Source organism: Hemitrygon akajei, chromosome 8 (assembly GCF_048418815.1).
Source record: "Hemitrygon akajei chromosome 8, sHemAka1.3, whole genome shotgun sequence".
NCBI lineage: Eukaryota > Metazoa > Chordata > Chondrichthyes > Myliobatiformes > Dasyatidae > Hemitrygon > Hemitrygon akajei.
The window spans coordinates 81,539,171-81,558,004 of NC_133131.1; the positions used below are offsets into that span (position 1 = coordinate 81,539,171).

Here is an 18,834-nt window from a genome sequence, read left to right on the forward strand (position 1 = left end):
TCCTCTTTGATACCATTCAGATGTCCTCTTTCCTCCTGAAATGGGGCCTCCCCTCCACAATAGCAGATGGAGATCTCAACCACATTTCCTCAATTTCCTACATGACTGCTCTCATCCCCTCTGTACGGGGATAGAACAAAGAGTTTCCTGTCTATTCCCATTCAACTCCACCTGCTGTTGCTTTGAAAGCATTATCCTTCACAATTTCTGCTCGCTCCAACATGATTGCCACCCCCATTCCCTTCTGCATCACACGGAGGCCGCTCACTTCATGATTTTTCAACCACACCCTCCACTCCTTGTCGTGTGGCACATTGCCAGGCAACCCAAGATGCAATACTGTCCATTCACCTTTTCCTATCCCAGGATCCAAGGGCCAGACAATCATTCTTGATGAAGCAGTGACTAACTTGCACTTCTTCAAACTCACTTGATGTTCACAAGGTGGTTTCCTCTACACCAGAGAGGCTCCAGGTTGAATGATTACTTTTCAGAGCACTAATTCTCGATCAATGGGATGATCCTTAGCTTCCCGTTAAAAGTCACTTCAGACTCAATCCCATTTCCATTCCAACATGGCTGCTTGCAACCTCTTCCACTGCCTTAGTAGAGTCACAATTAAATTAGAGGAACAATGTCTTATATTCCATCTGCATATTTTCAAACTTCAAAGTGAACATGGAATTTCCAGCATTAGGTAAGTTGCTCTCTCATTATTTTTCCCTATCATATTTATGCTTCTTTCTTCTCACGTTTCTTACTAATAATCAGTCCTCATGTTCCTTATCACTGGATCTGCCTTAACCGATCGCCATATGCTTTATTTGCCAAACACCTCATGCCTCTCCCAGCTTTGCCTTGAAACCAATAAACCCTCCCCTCTTTCTCCAGCTTTGAGAAAGTGTCACTGACCAAAACGTTGACTAGTTTCCCTGCCCACAGATGGTGGCTGCTTGAATGGCTCAGTTCTTCCAACAATTTTGTTTTTGTTTGGATTGTTGCAAGTTTGATTCCTTGACCTTTGAATATTAAGGAGGGCTTAGCCTACTTGAAAATAAGTTGAGTGTGTGCAAGTGGTTCTGTGAGGTGACAGATCACAGATATCATAATCCTCCACATATTCCATTATTCTTCGGCTGTGATAGATAGTCTTTCCTTTTGTTTTTGCTAACATTGTTTTCTAAACACAGCATCTGCCATTTGATATTGGTGTTGATACGGACATGCTAAGCAATATGCACTGTTTCTGTGCTGTATGATTCTATAACTTGAAATAATTCAAGAATCTAAACAAAAGATTATTGAATCTGTGAAAAACTGACTAAAAACTCAAGTTTTGAGTAATGCCCTTGCACAGTTATATTAGAGACTCACCTGGGCTTTTCAGTACATAAAGAAGTTCTTTTTCAGTGTTCGTTGTGACCATTTTAAATTTGTATAACAACTTATCATTTTCTTGAAAGACACAGTATTGTGATTTTTCTTCCTCAGATTCTGATAATGGAATATCAAATAATAACATAATTAGCAAAACAGGGTTTTGGTAGTCTTTCACTGAAGGTTCTTCATATTACTTAACTGAAGACAAAAGCACTGAGATTAATGGCATGGAACTCTTAATGTGTTTTTCCAAGTTTTCATTAGGTAATTCAAAAAATGTCTACTTTTTTGGTGTACTGTGAGGCAGAATTTTGCCCTCAGCTGCATGACGAATCACGTTATTACGTAATTATGTGTACATCTGAAATTCAGTTCCAGTGAAGTCAACAGTCAGAATTATTCATAGGATGAATCAGACGATATTGAATGATTGACCATTATAAAACTTACCTGGCCACGAATCAATGGAGATGCATTGTATAATTTAAGAAGACGAATGGTGAGTGATCTAATATTGTCAATTTTTCATCTTTATTAAGAATGAAAGTCTTGCTCATTGCTTCCTCTCTTTTCATTGCTACATACAGTACAAAATACCAAAATACAAAAAGCAACAAGTACCTGAAATCTTGTCCACTACCATCATTTGAGAACATGAGGTGCTGCAGTTGGCAGGATATACTGTCCAATAGTTTAATACATGGCACTGAACACACTTCCTAGAAAGGAAAAGTTAAAAAGGAATACAAATGTAAATATACATAGTTAGACAGTATATTTATGACTACTTGCAAGCTCTTCAGCTATAGCAAGAATCAAACAATATTGTTCACTAACTATATGGAGTGTATTAGACACTTTATATGATTTAAACAGCAATCTTGACTCTCATTTCAGGGCAACAAAGGCAGTAAGGACCCATTGGGGATTTCACCTAATATACGGGGGTGATTGATAAGTTCATGGCCTAAGTTAGAAGGAGTCTATTTTAGAAAACCTAGCACATTTATTTTTCAACATAGTCCCCTCCTACATGTACACACTTACTCCAGAGGTTGTGGAGCATACAGCTCTCATTACATGCATGTGCAGTTCAACTGTTTGGGTGAAAATGCAGAAAGCTTTAAGTTAATAACTCATCTCCTTCTACCTTAGGCCACAAACTTATCAATCACCCCTGCTGTGGATCACTTCTGGAGGTCTAAGACGCCAACTTCTGCAAAGAAGGGATACGTATGCTCTATGACTGCTGGACTAAGTGTGTAAATGTAGGAAAAATACATCTATAAATCTGGGTTTAGAGTCTGCTTTCTGACCCTTTTCTGAAATTGTTTTGCAATGAATCTGTTTTGCTTGGGATTCTTCCGCTGATGCTGCAGTGACACCATCTCAGAATGGAACTATTGAAGAGAAATCTGGAATTGCCTTCCCTGAAGCTGCAGACGTGGCATCAACTGAAATTTACAAAACAAAGTTTGCTATCTTAGTTCTTTGTGCAAAGTAATCAAAAGATATGGGACAATGGTGAATAATTAGGTGTTCAGCCATGACCACAAAAAATAATTAATAGGAAAAGGTCTGAGTTTTATATTTATTTGGAGATACAGCGTGGGACAGGCCCTTCTGGCTCAAAGAGCCGAGTCACTAGCAACCCACCTATTTAACACTAGCCTAATCACAGGACAATTTACAATTGACCAATTAACCTATGAACCAGTAAATTTTTGGACAGTAGGAGGAAACTGGAGCACCCAGAGGAAACCCATGTATCACATACAGAGGACACTGGAAATGAAATCCGAATTCTGAGCTGTAATAGCAGTGCGCTAACCACGGCACCCCAAGTTGGTAGAAGTCTATTCTGGATCTAATGCTCTTACCTACAAAAGTATTAGAGTTTTATTCCTCAGGGTTCACAACAATTTTGCTGATACAAAATGAAACTTGCATCCATTAAGGAAACTCCCATACATAACTAATTTACCATAATAAACATTCCACTACACTCCTCGGGGTAGAAACAAGATACAAGATACAAAATCAAGCAAAACAAGACACGTACCAAACCTTAGGTAGAAATTTGACATGTATTTTGGAAAATAGTTGCAGATAGCATTTTGAAGGTGAAACCAGTTGACTAAATGTTTTTTTTACACATTCTTCTGGTGCACTGAGTATGTTTGAATTTAGTGCTAAAGTGGGTAAATTTATGCAAAAGGAATTGGTGCATTTTTTTGCACATAGATTTATGCATGTGAAAGGAATCTATGTGGTTCTCATTTAAAGTTGTACATAGAACATGCAGATGCTGTGTAATTGCTGGGATGGCAGTTAGAACGTGAATAACACCCCAACATGGAAGCCACAGATCTACTGCAAGAAAGGTTGCTCGGGAGATGAGGTAAAACACATGGAAGGCAATAGGAGAAATCGGGCAATCTCAGTTTTATTAGAAAATCTTCCTTTCTTGATCATGTCTGATCATTCCCTGGGCCCAACTGCAGTGACTACACACTGATTGAGGGGCCAGTGAGCACAACAGGTAGGCAACAACTTTCTATTTTTAAAGAAATGGCTGATTAGTTGAGGGTACTGAATCATTTTTCAAGTTGTTTAAAAAGTGAGGTTGGAGATGTATGCAAAACATCAATGTCACGGTACAGACTTTATTGGTATTTTATTCTTTGATGCACTATGTTTAAAACAAAGTTTTTATCCAAGTTAACAATAAAGGTTTAAGTTCAGGGTTGTTTGAGGAGCATTTGATGGCTTTGGACTTGTATTTTTCTGAAGTTTAGGAGAATGAGGGCGATCTCATTGAAACCTAACTAATACTGAAAGATCTAGATAGTGTGGATATTGAGTGGATGTTTCATATAGTGGGAGAATCTAGGACCAGAGGATAGAAGGATGTCCCTTTAGAACAAGGGTTCCCAGCCGTTTTTATGCCATGGACCCCAGGTTGGGAATTCCAGCTATAGAACAAAGATGAGGAAGAATTTCTTTTGAATTCAACCATTGTGAATTTAATGGTTGAATTGTGACCCCAGGCCTGTCCTGCCCCACAATTAGCTACTGCATAACCCCCAAATCACAGCACCTAGTCCCTACAAGAAAACCCCAAATCTAAATCCAAAGCACTGTCCATAAACAATAACCCCACCATTTTAACTTAAACTCCAGAATGGAGGTTAACGAGGAGGAAGATCCCAATAAAGGCAAGTCGGGGACCGAGATGATGACAATGTGGGCCAAAAAAAAGTGGCAAGGTAAAGTGAACAGCATCTCCAGTACGAGATCCAAAAACACTAGAGGGTTATTTTGCCCACTGCCCGCATACTCGTTGACGCATACACAATGCCTGCATTGTGAATGGTTGAATTTATTGCCACAGACAGCTGTGAAAGTCAAGTTATTGGGTATATTTAAAGTGGAGGCCGATAGTTTCTTGATTAGAAAGGGTGTCAAAGGATATGGGGAGAAGGTGGGAGATTGGGATTGAGAGGGATAATAAATAAGACATGATCGAATGGTAAAACAGACTGGATGAGTTGAATAATCTAATTCTGCTCCAGTGTCTAATGGTCTTATGACCTTTAGGTTTCCTGTAAAAGTTGAGATTTCTATCAGCAGTGGAGGATATGCATGCTGTGTGAGCTGTGATATCATTATGTGTACATCTGATGCTGATTAAACTTCAGCCACAGGCAGTTTCTGTTTGTTCTAATGACCCAGATTGCTGCTGGTATACCCAAATCTGCAGAAAATATTTTAATGCATGATCTGCATACAAATATGTGTGCAACTGAGTTCCAATTCTAGGACAGAAAAGATCTTAAGGTACTGAAGAGTTTGGTGCAGGAAAAGGTATGGAGTAAATGGTAAGGACTGAAGATGATGACGACAGCATTTATAATGTTCAACATGAGCATTAACAGTGATATCAACTGATAGGGCAAGAGGTAGGGAAAGTGTTAGTGAGTGGCCAAGTGGCTAAGGCATTGGTTTAGTGATCTGAAGGTCGCTAGTTCGAGCCTCAGCTGAGGCAGTGTGTTGTGTCCTTGAGCAAGTCACTTAACCACACATTGGTGTGTCAACTGCGACAACACTGGTGCCAAGCTGTATCAGCCCTTGCCCTTCCCTTGGACAACATTGGTGGCATGGAGAGGGGAGACTTGCAGCATGGGCAACTGCCGGTCTTCCATACAACCTTGCCCAGGCCTCAGTCAACATCGAAAATCGATGGGCAGCCAAAGAGAGAGGGAGAGGGTGGTGATCAAGGAGTGAGACTGAAGAATGGATATGGGCTGCGAGGGACCCAAGCATGAGGCTTTGGGAGAAAGATTAGGTGTGGTGCAGGGGGTTATTGATTGAAAAGATGGAAAACCAAAATTGGCACGTGAATAGGGACCAACAGCAAGGCCCTGACGGGCACCATACCAACCAACTGGCTGAGGTGCTCAAGGACATCTCAACCTCTCACTGTTGCAGTCAGAATTTAAAACAGGCAGCAGTCATTCCAGTGCCCGAGATGATCAGGGTGAGCTGCCTCATTGACTATTAACCAGTAGCACTCACATCCACTGTGCATTGAGAGGTTGGTCATAGCGAATATTAACTCCCACCTTAGCAAGGCCCTAAAGCCATTGCAATTTGCCTACTGTCACAACTTGTCTACAGCAGACACTATCTCACTGGCTCTCCACTCAACAGGAGCACCTATACAACCAAACATATATCAGGCTGCTGTTTCTTGAAGACAGCACAGCATTCAAAACCATACTAAACAACAAACTCCTACACCAGAGCTTCTATACATTGCTCTGCATCCGGATCCTGACTTCCATAGTTGGAGCAGATCGGTGATAACATCTCACCCATGCTGACAATTAACACAGGCACACCTCCATGGTGCTTAGTCCACTGCTCTACTCTCTCTACACTCATAACTGTGTAGCTAGATATAGCTGAAATGCCATTATTAATTCACCATTGACACAGCTGCTGTTGGGAGAATCTAAGATGGCAATTTGGGACAGTACTCGCTGGAGTTTAGAAGAATATGAGGAGATCTTGTAGAAACTTATAAAATTATGAAAGGGATAGATAAGATAGAGGCAGGATTGTTTCCACTGGTAGGTGAGACTTGAACTAGGGTACATAGCCTCAAGATTCGGGGGAGTGGATTTAGGATGGAGATAAAGAGGAACTGTTTTTCCAAAGAGTGGTGAATCTGTGGAATTCTCTGCCCAGTGAAGCAGTGGAGGCTACCTCAGTAAATATATTTAATACAAGGTTGGATAGATTTTTGCACAGTAGGGGAATTAAAGGTTATGGGGAAAAGGTAGGTAGGTGGAGATAAGTCCATGGCCAGATCAGCCATGATCTTACTGAATGGCAGAGCAGGCTTAATGGGCCAGATAGCCTACTCTTGCTCCTATTTCTTATGTTCTTATGTTCAATGAGAGGTGTACAGGGATATAAATCAGCTGGTTGAGCACTCAGTATCAACAAGAGCAAGCAACTGCTTGTGGGAATTTGGGAGAATGTGCACCAGTCATTATTGAGGGTTCAACTGTGCAAAGGGTGAGCAATTTCGAGTTCCTGGGCATCAACGTTTCAGATATTGGGCCCAACACATTGATGCAATCAGGAAGAAGGCTCTACTTCATTAGGAGTTTGTAGAGACTTGGTACATAGCCAAAGGACCTAGCAAACTTCTAAGGATGTATGGTGACGAGCATTCTGACTGGTTGCATCACCACCTGGAATGGACGCTCCATTGTGGAGGGTCAAAAGGGACTGCAGAGGGTTGTAAACTCCACCAATTCCATCACAGGCACAACTCTCCCCACCACTGAGGACACCTTCGAGAGGCTGTGCAAGAAAATAACCTCCATCACTAAGCACCTCACCATCCAGTACGTGATCTCTACTGATTACTATCATCAGGGAGGAGATGTAATAGCCTGAGGATACACACTCAATGGTTTAGGAAAAGCTTCTTCCCCTCCACCATCAGATTTCTGAACAGTCATGAGCACTACCTCATTATTCCTTTTTCCCACTATTTGTATATTTTTCAATTTTTGGTAAATTTTATAACTTGTGCCATACTGCTGTTGCAAAACAACCAATTTCATGACACATGATAGTAAACCCGATTCTGTTTTCAGCCATTCTGGAAGCAGCATTGGGGACATGATAAGTGAGAACTGCAGTGTTGAAGGTGCACTGGTTTAGAAGTTACAGCAATGGATTGGGAGAAATTCAAAGGAAATTCATAAGAGTACACACTCATGCATAGAGATAGACCGTGCTTGACATTGGGAATGATATGTCAAAGGCTCAAATTTCAAAGTTCAAAGTAAAATTTATTATCAGAGTACATACATGTCACCACATACAACCGTGAGTTTATTTTTCAGTGAGCATACTTAGCAAATCTATAGAACAGTAACTGTAAACAGTATCAATGGACACCAAACTGTGCAAAATGCAGATATAAATAAATAGCAATAAGTAATGAGTATGAAATAACAAGGTAAAAGAGTCCTTAAATAAGTGTAATCTTCCCCTTTTGTTCAAAAGCCTGATGACTGAGGGATCATAAGAGTTCTTGAATTTGGTGGTGTGAGTCCTGAGGAATCTGTACCTTCTATCTGATGCCAGCAGTGAGAAAAGAGCATGGCCTGGGTGGTGAGGATCTTGGATGATAGATGCTGCTTTTCTGCAACAATGTTTCATGTAGACGTGCTCAACGGTTGGGAGGGTTTTATCTGTGATGTAGTGGGCTGGTTCCACTACCTTTTGTATGATTTTGTGCTCATTGGTGTTCCCATAACAAGCTGTAATTCAGCCAGACAGCACACTTTCCACCACACTTCTGTAGAAGTTTGCTAATACTTTAGATGATATGCCAAATCTCCACAGATTCCTGAGGAAGTAGAGGTGATGTCGTGCTTTCTTTGCAATTATATTATAATTATATGTCTCTTCTGTCTTGCTATCTGCAAGATCTCACAAATAAATTAGTGCACTTATTCATTATCCTGGAATTGATGTGGAGACTAAATTATAAACTCTGTTTAATATAGTTTAAATACTTGAGAGTTCAACAGTTAAGAGTTCTTGCTATGGTAAGGAACGTAGTTACTTTTGTTCACGTAGTATGCTCACTGTTGATGTAACTTTATTGTCATTACTGATTTAGTGGAAAGTATTTTGACTAGTTGCATCATGGCCAGATATGGAAACACCAATACCCAGGAAAGGAAATGTCTACAAAAAGTGATGGAGACAGCCCAGTCCATCACAGGCAAAGCCCTCACCATCAATGAGCACATTTACATGGAGAAAGCAACATTCATCACCCAAGAACACCGATCATCCAGGCTATGCTCTCTTCTTGCTATGACCATCGGGTAAGATGTACAGGAGCCTTAGGACCCACACCAACAAGTTCAAGGACAGTTATTACTGAACAACCTCAGGCTCCTGAAGCAGTGTGGATAACTACACTCACCTCAGCATTGAACTGATTCCACAACCTAGAGACTCTCTTTCAAGAACTCTGAGTGAGTATTATTGGTTTATTTTTTATTATTTGCACTCTGGTTGTTCGTCAGTCTTTGTTTTTATAGTTTCCATAAATTTGATTGTATTTCCTAATTTTCCTGTAAATGCCTGCAAGAAAACTGATCTCAAGGCAGTGTATAGTGCTTTGATAACAGATTTACTTTGAACTTTGATTTAGTTGGTGTGCCTGAGCTGATAAGAAGAGTAAGGTACTCATCAGCTATGAAATGTGCTGCATGAATCGAATTTAGTTAATATTGCAGTTAAAAGTGTGAAACTGAACAGATGAGAATTGCACAAGCGTACCGGCTATGTTCACAGGAACTTTCACACGTTGGGCAAAGCTCGCACAAAGGGCCAGAGGCTCTGGAGTCAATGCAATGACAACTGCCGCAGACACACACTCCTCTTCCGCTGCAGATCTGACCCTGCTCTGTTTTGCAGGACATCAGAGATGAAGAACAGTTACAGCTTTCACCTTGCCAGCCCAAGTGGCACTGGCATTCCCCTCCTTTACATTCACCATTCCCTGCAACAAGAGACATAACAAAGAGGCAGGATGCTGAGTAACAGGGCATCCATGTCTTCATTTGCTTTCTATGGTGGAAACCACTATTTGATCATAATTAACTTCAAACACAGAGCACCTCACAGACTTGCTAAAAATGGTAGGTCTCATATTGCATTATATTTTACTTTATTAATTTTTTTCAACAGATGTGCACATTTGCATTATATTACAATACTTTAAAATCATAGCTATTTAAAATTAACACGGGAGGCAAACTGCACACTTGACAAAAATGGTCACCATTACACCTCCAAGTAGATGAATAAATAAACATCAGACCTAGGGTGAACAGTCATTCGGTCTCCTCAACAATCTCAGATGAATCTCAATTGCATAGCATAGTGAGATGCTTGATACTATTTTACAACCATATAGAGTTTTGGGGCTTTTGAGGTAAGACAGGCAAGACCCTGTGGGTGGAGTTAAGAAACTGCAAGGGTAATAAACCCTGATGGGAGTTATATAAAGGGCCCTGAACAGTAGCCAGGACATGGGGTATTAATTCCAATGGGAAACAGAAAAGGCATGTAATAAGTGCAATGTTATGATAGTCATGGGGGATTTCAATATGCAGATAGATTGGGAAAATAAGGTCAGTGCTGGAGAGAGGGAATTTGTAAGAATATCTACAAGATGGCTTTTTAGAGTAGCTTGAGGGTAAGCCCACTAAGGGAATGGCTATTCTGGATTGGGTGTTGTGTAATGAAATGGAGCTTAAGTTAAGGAAACCCTAAGTAGACAGAGATCATAATATGATGGAATTCATTCTACAATTTGGGAGGGAGAAGCTGAAGTTAGTTGTATCGGTATTACAGTGGAGTAAAGGGAATTACAGAGGTATCAGAGAGGAGAGCTGGCCAAAGTTGATTAAAAGGGGACATTAACAGGGATGACAGCAGAACAGCTAAGTCTGGAGTTTCTGGGAGCAATTTGGAAGGCACAGGATAGATACATCAAATAGAAGAAAAAGGTATTCTAAATGCAGGATGATGCAACTGTAGCTAATGAGGGAAAACAAGAACAACGTAGAAGTTAATGAAAGGGCATATAACAGGGCAAAAATTAGTTGGAATTTAAGAAAATGGGGAAGTTTTAAAACCAAACAGAAGGCAACTAAAAAGTCATAAGGGGGAAAAGATGAAATATGAAGTTAAGATAGCCAATAATATCAAAGGTGATACCAAATGTTTTTTCTGGATATATAAAGAGTGAAAGAGGATGAGACTTGGACTGATGGAGAGACAGTAATGAAGGACAAGGAAATGGCGGATGAACTGAGTATTTTATATCAGCCTAATGAGGAAGACACAAGCAGTATGCTGGAAGTTTGAGAGTGTCAAGGGGCAGGAGTGACTGCAATTACTATTATTAGGGAAAAGGTGTTTGGTAAGGTGAAAGATCTAAAGGTAGATAAGTCACTTGGACCAGATAGACTACATCCCAGGGTTCTGAAGGAGGTAGCTGAACAGACCGTCGAGGCATTAGTAATGATCTTTCAAGAATCACTAAATGCTGGCACGCGCCCAGAGGACTGGAAAATTGCAAGTGTCACTCCATTCTTCAAGAAGGGAGAGAGGCAACAGGAAATTAAAGACCGATTAGCCTGACTTCAGTGGCTGGGAAAACGTTGGGGTTGATTGTTAAGGATGAGGTCTCAGGGTACTTGGGGGCACATGATAAAATAGGGCAGAGTCAGCATAGTTTCCTTAAGGGGAAATCTTGCCTGATAAATCTTTTGGAATTTTTTGAAGAAATAACAAGCAGGATAGACAAAGGAAATTTGGTGGATGTTGTGCAGTTGGATTTTCAGAAAGCCTTTGACGAGGTGCATACATGAGACTGCTGAACAAGATAAGAGAGCGTGGCATTACAGGAAAGAGACTAGTAGGGACACAGGATTGCCTGGTTGTCAGGTGGCAAAGACTGGGAATAGAGAGAGCTGTTTCTGGTTGGCTGCCCTTGACAACTGATGTTCCAGAGGGGTTGGTGTTGGGATTGCTTCTTCATATGTTATATGTCTATGATTTGATTGATGGAATTGATGGTTGAGTGGCCAAGTTTGTGGATGATAGGAAGGTAGGTGGGGTAGCAGCTGGTGTTGAGGAAGTAGGAATGTTGCAAAAGGTCTGCGCCTGTACTCGGTAGAATTTTGAAGAATGAAGGAGTGTCTCATTGAAATTTATCAGATGTTGAATGCCTAGATAGAGTGGATATAGAGAAGATGTTTCCAATAGTGGGGGAGTCTAGGACCAGAAGGAGTAACCTCAGTATTGAGGAGCATCCATTTAGAGTGGAGATGTGGAGGAACCTCTTTAAACTGTGGGTGGTGAATCTGTGGAATTCATTGCCACCGATATCTGTGGAGGCATGGTCATTGAGAGTAAGGCAAAGGTTGATGGATCCTTGATAAGTCTGGATTTGAAAGACTATGGTGAGAAGGCAAGGGAATGCAGTTGAGAGGAAAATGGATCAGATCAAATGGCGGAGCAGACTTGATGGGCTAAATGGTCTAATTCTGCCCCAACATTTTATGGTCATTCATTTTGACAGGACTAGAATATAAAGGCAAGGATGTAATACTAAGGTTTTTTGAATGCACTGGTAAGGTCTCACTTCAAGTATAATGAACAGTGTTGAGGCCCTTATCTAAGAAAGGATGCCCTGGCATTGGAGAGGGTTCAGAGGAGGTTCGCGAGAATGTTTCCAGGAATGAAGGGGTTTGGAAGGTATGATGGCCCTGGGCCTGTACTCATTGGATTTTAGAAAAATGAGGGGGATATCATTGAAATCTATAGAATGTTGAAAGGCCTAGATACAATGGATATGGAGAGGATGATTCCTACATTGGGGGAATCTAGGACCAGAGGGCACAGACTCAAATAGAGGGATGTCTATTAATAACAGAGATGAGGAAGAAATTATTTAGCCAGACAGTGGTGAATCTGTGGAATTACTTGCCATGGGCAGCTGTGGATGTTAGTTCATTGGGTCTTCACAGGGGAAATGAAACACAGCATAAGATCAGAAGAGAGAGTGTATAATAGGGCAAAAAATAGTGAGAAGTTTGAAGGTTTGGAAGCTTTTAAAAACCAACAGAAAACAACTAAATAAAACCATAAGGAGATAAAAGAAGAATTATGAAGGTAAATCAGCCAAAAGTATCAAAGAGGATACCAAAAGTTTTATCAGATATAGAAAGAGTAAAAGAGAAGCAAAAGTGGATTTTGGACCATGAAAAATCATACTGGAGAGGTAGTAATGGGGGACAAAGAAATAGCAGATGAACTTAAGTATTCTGGGGCAAAAATGAGAGTAGTTGCTATTACTGAGGAGAAGGTGCAAGGTCTGAAGGCAGGTTAGTTACATGGACCAGATGGACTACACCCCATGGTTCTAAAGAACTAGCTGAAGAAATTGTGGAGGCATTAGTAATGATTTTTCAAGGATCACTAGATTCTGGAATGGTTCCGAAGGACTGGAAAATTGCAAATGTCTCTCCACTCTTCAAGAGGGAAAGAAGGTTTCTCCTGTCATGCCAAAGGTTTCAGCCCGAAATGTCGACTGTACTTTTTTCCATAGATGCTGCCTGACCGGCTGAGTTCTTGCAGCATTTTGGATGTTGTTTACTTGGATTTTCAGAAGGCCTTTGAGAAGGAAGGTGCCACAGATAAGGCTATTAAACAAGATTAGAGCCCATGGTATTACAGGAAGGATACTAGCATGATTAGAAGATTGGCTGATTGGCAAGAGACAAAGAATAAATGTGGCCTATTCTGGTTGGCTGCCAGTTAAAAGTGGTGTTCTGCAAGGGTCAGTATTGGGACTGCTTCTTTTTAATTATATGTCAGTGATTTGGATGACAGAATTAAAGGCTTTGTAACCAAGGTTACAGGTAGGGCAGGTAGTGTTAAGGAAGCAAGGAGTCTGCTGAAGGACTTGGACAGATTGGGAGAATGAGCGAAGAAGTGGCAGATGGAATATAGCGCAGGGAAGTGTATGGTCATGCACTTTGGTAGAGGGAATAAAGGTCTAGATTGTTTCTAAACAGGGAGAGAATTCGAAAATCAGAGGTGCAAATGGACCTGAGAGTCCTTGTGCAGTATTCCCTAAAGGTTGATTTGCAGGTTGAGTCAGTGATAAGGGTGGCAAATACACTGTTAGCATTCATTTTGAAAAGACTAGAATATAAGAGCACGGATGTGATGCAGAAGCTTCATAAGATATTGGTCAGGTCACACTTGAAGTATTGCGAGCAGTTTTGGGCCACTTCTCTGAGAAAAGATGTGCTGGCATTGGAGAGGTTCCAGAGGAGGTTCACAAGAATGATTTCAGCAATGAAAGGGTTAATGTATGAAGTCCATTTGCTGGCTCTGGACCTGTACCCTCTGACAGTTAGAATGACTGTGATTTTCATTGAATTCTATCAAATATTGAATATTGTAAGGTCTAGATAGAGTTGGTGTGGAGTGGAGGTTTCTTTCAGTGGGTGAGGTTAGGACTAGAGGGCACAACCTCAGAATAGAGGGCATTGAGAACAGAGATGAAAAGGAATTTCTTTAGCCAGAGGGTGGTGAACTGTGGAATTCATTATGAAGGATGGTTGTGAAGGGCACATCGTAGGGTATATTTAAAGCAGAGGTTGATCAGTTCTTTTATTCAGGGCATCAAAGATTATGGAAGAAGGAAGTTGAATGGGGTTAAGAGGGATGATAAATCAGCCATGATAGAATGGCAGAGCAGACACGATGGGCTGAGTGGCCTAATTGTGCTTCTATGTCTTGTGGGAATGGAAAATGTTGGGCCGGGAATCTTTTATGCCAGGCTTAAAGAATTGTGAAATAGCTTGAATCACAAGGGTTTCTTTTGAAATTTCCATCCTCAGTGAAATTAAGACAAAGATAGTTCAATGGAATTCTAAAAAGTTCCAGTAATCTCCCAAGATCTAGAGTATATAATACTGTACTCTCAAAGCAAAACACTCCTTAAACAGATTATGAAGCTTATGCTGCTTACTGCAGCCAGTTGCAAAGAAACTTTTGTGGAAAGGTGGAAAGGGCTATCTTGTGCTTATTACTTTTGTGAGCAGTATTTCCTGACCGCAAATGTTATGCTTGGTTAAATAGAATCACTTCCAGTTTCATCAGGCACCACCTTACTTCAAAGCGTCTGAAACTAAAAAAATTACACAGGTTTCATGCCAGCTGCTCACATTATTGTTATTCCAGAAGTTCAGGTTATTAGACATATCTCAATCTATTTAGTTATAGTGAACCTGATTTTTAATAGGTGATATAAATGATGAAACAGGTGATATATATGATGTAAATGAACTGGAGTAATTATATGTATAATACTTTATATTGATTCTTTATCCATGATGATTATTACACAAAACCCAAACTCTTGGTTCATATATACAACATATATTATTCACAGGCATGAGGTACCAGTAAGAATGCTTTATCCGGACTTGGATGATACCTGTAAATAATCCCTATTAGATATTTGAGTACAGGTTTCAGCAATGTCAGAAAGGCCGAGGGAATTGTACAGGTGAGTGTGTTAAGTGGATAGAGAGAAGGGCAGGATATTTATTGTAGCATAAATAATCTCCTTCAGTGCAGTATTGTTGCAGATAATGAGACCGTGATCCTGATGCAAAGTCCTAGGTCCACCGAAGAACTTCACCCTCGGTCAATTTTAAAGTTGCACTCGCACACTTGAGATTTTCTACTAGGTCTCAGTGATAAGCAGAATTCCCTGCTCTTGATGGAAATTTTGAGGCAAAAGCTATGCCAGGGAACTACATTAACTTTAAAGGTTAACTTTAATTCCACAACTGATTACTGATTATAATGCTAATACATGCATGGCGAAGAGAATTATTTCCAAGCTAACAGATGAAGAAGTATCCTTTCCAATATATGTTTTCAGGGTTTAATCAGCTGGATAGAGCAATGCAATTATTTTATCTTTGAGAGAGAGAGAGAGAGATAATTGAACAGTGCATTTGATCCACTAGACACACAGCACAAAGTAAGTGAAGAGCGAGTAATGCCCACAGCCCGTAGTTAAGGTAGAACATGCACAAGCTCCTCAATTTGGAAACAAAAGTATGAGTTAGAATGTTTCAGAAGATACCAGATCTTGCATTAATATTAATGTAAATAAAACATTGTAATACGTAACTTGTGACTGTTCTAGACAATGGTAAATGGAAATGTCATCAACATTATTGTCTTAATTCCTGTGATTAAGATATCTGTATTTTATGCATTATAGTGCCTAAGAAATTAAGAGAAATATTTTGCATGCATGCACTGAATGCTATAAATATTTATAGATAACTACAAGAATACAGAAATTAGGAGCATCAGAAAGACTAGCTGGCTCTTCAAACCTGCTCAGTCATTCTTCAAAATTGTGGCTTGTCTTCAATCGTTTTCCTGCACTAATCTCACATCCCTCAATTCCCTTACTACCCAGAAACTTATTGCTTCTTGTTCTGAGGGAAATCAATGACTGAACCTCTACAACCCTCCAGGGAATAGAATAGGGAAGAAACTATCAGGCAGGAGTAATCCCTGCCTGTTTATGTCTCTTTGCAACAGGGATCACCTAAAGCAGACATCTCAAGGTACTGAAAAGACATCACCAACCTTTCTTTCACCGAAGTGAAGGCTGTGAACCACACAATCTGTGAAAGCAGTAAATCACTCAAAAACAAATTCCACATTAAACTTTACTGCTTGTTTAATGACCAAATTACTTGGCGACTCCTTTGCTCACATCTTCAGAAACAGTTCTATTTCCATCTTTAATATCTCTATTTTTCCCTTTCAGGGTTCTTTTGAAGACCCTGACCTGGAGCCACACGCTGACTATGGTTCTTTGCGGGAATGGGACCCGCTCTCGCGTTTCATGAATGTATGTTGTTTGGCACACCAAGGGCTCTGCCTTAGAGCTTCGCTCGCCTTTGGAGGACCGAGATTTCACGGCTCTGGAGTTGGGGGGATTGGAGGTTGGTGCCTCTGCAGGAGATCAGTGTGTCGTTGGAGATGGAAGATCTCTGGCTATGTGCCCAGAGACCCGAGATCTTTGGGCACAGAGCTCGGAAAAAGCGACACAACGGACTTTTAACATGTTCGTTATGTCTCCCCTTTCACTGTGAAATGGACATACCTCTTTCTCACTTGTTAGGGAGAGAGAGAGCCTGTGGTATGTCGAATACCGGGTGAACAAGTAGTCTTTGGAGTACTGCAAGTCTGTGTCTTTGCTGTTACCTTGCTCTTGTGGGTCCCAATGCTTTTTTTTCTGCCAGTGGGGGATGGGGGATGTCGCTTTGCTGCTGCTTACGTGCGGGAGGGAGGGGAGCTGGTGGGGGGGGGACATTGGGGTTCTAATATTTACCTGTCATTCACTCTTTGGGGGCACTCCACTGTTTTGTGGATGGTTGCAAAGAAAAAGCATTTCAGGATAATGTTGTATAAATTTCTCTGGCATTAAATGTATCTTTGAAACCTTCATAGGAAAATGATGCTTGTTTTATGACTGCAGAAACTGAACTTAAATATTTGACCATATGAACAAAATACCTTAATTAATAGTATTAATCACTGTCCTTTAAAATTTCAATCACCCTTAGATTCATGGGACATGAGAAAGTCAAAACTACTACTAATGAGATTAAAAGTGTAAATCCTGGCAATCCTGAAATTCCACCATAGAAACCTGGAACAAAGGCTTCTTTCTATGGTAGAAAAGGAACCTGTGTTGATTTATCACAGCTAATATCCACATTACCACTTTAAATCAGGTGATGGCGCTATAGCAATTCTGTCAACAGCTGCTGTGAGCTGTATTATTGTGAAAGGAACTGGTATAATCCAGAAAAATTGATTATATGAGCTAATCAAAAATCTATCAACATAAAAGAGTCTGCTGAATGATTCTGTCAAAATTAAAATAGGGTAGGTCTCTATTCCTCTTAAATGTGAGTAGCTTCACCTTTCTAATCGCTATTTTGATCCAAATTTATTCAGCAGTATTCATGGCGCGTTGGGCAGCCAGCCCTCCTTCTGATCTTGAATGTTTTATTTCTTGAGGTGTTTTACAGGCAACTTCTTGAAATTTTAACCAAATGCTCTCAGTTAGATTAACAGGATCTACATCTGCTTTATTCTTTAAACTGGAAATGCAATAGTGAGCCATTGCAATAGGGCTCCAAATCTGAGGCTTGCTTTACAATTCCCCATCTCCCAATCTGAGAGCATCAGGGTTACCTAGTGCGAAGCAAAGTTTCTATCTCTATTACATATATGAACACTTACCCAGCAACTTAAATGACAACATTTCACACATTTGGAACAAGGTTATGGCAATAATGTTCAGCCTCTGTACCACTGCTCTTATGGAAATTCCAAGCTTATGCTTTTCTTCCATTTTACAAAGAGAACTTCCCAGCTAATAGTTCAAAACCATTAGATTGAACGCATTGAAAGGGAGACTAACAAAAGCTCTGCTTTCGACTGCTCCTGTCATTATGGCACATATATTAAATTTGAATATTATTAATGCAAACAGAAATGTGCCGTGGATGGGGATAAATCAATAGGAATGGAGTCATTGAATATTGGAGTATGGGACCGGACCTTTTGGTCCAGCTTGCCCAAGGTGCCTTCATGAGCTGGGCCCACTTGCCTGCGTTTGGCCCTTAGAGCGCTAAACCTTTCCCTCCCAAAAACTGGCCAAGAAGTTTTTTTTTCAAATATTATCATTGTACCTCCTTCTACCCCTTTTTCTTGTGATAACAGAAAATTACCATTTTCCTGTTAATAGTATATTTTGGTAAGGATTTTTCCCCCCTTTAGAAATTTGTAAAAGTAGGGACTGTATGCTGCTAGTAACCAACAAATATCAGCCATGTAGTTTCTCATAAAACTAGTTCTTCATCTGGTTTTAGTTAGAACACATACATTCCTGAATTTTGTCATAAGTGTTTTTTTCTAACCAGCAGGGGGAAGTCAGTTATCGCAGCAGAAGAGTGAAAAGCTGTGTAATGTTGTAGATAACTATAATTAAGCTGTAGGATTAGTTTTATGGACTTGTACACCCTTTGTGGAATTTTGCCCATAAACAATGAGTAACGATAATTCAAGCATGTGAATTTTCCATTCAGTAAAAATCTCCAATTTGTTTTGACAGGATAACTGATGAGCATTTGTTCTCCTCAGTGATATGATCATTCTGATGAAAAATACACAATATTAGAAGAAGCAGAGTAAGAAACTCACCACTGTGGGGGG

General features: G+C 40.3%; 1 protein-coding gene across 3 annotated transcripts in view; it reads right to left on the bottom strand.

Annotated features, from left to right (window-relative positions):
• Nucleotides 1–18,834, bottom strand: part of itgb8 (integrin, beta 8) — a 101,110-nt gene that overhangs the window by 8,301 nt on the left and 73,975 nt on the right. For all 3 annotated transcript variants that reach the window (XM_073054092.1, XM_073054093.1, XM_073054091.1), the window contains 3 exons: nt 9,265–9,487; nt 2,002–2,099; nt 1,375–1,494 (listed from right to left, as the gene is read on the bottom strand). In XM_073054092.1, coding sequence (XP_072910193.1) covers nt 1,375–1,494; nt 2,002–2,099; nt 9,265–9,487 — 441 coding nt within the window. The remainder of the gene's footprint in view (nt 1–1,374; nt 1,495–2,001; nt 2,100–9,264; nt 9,488–18,834) is intronic.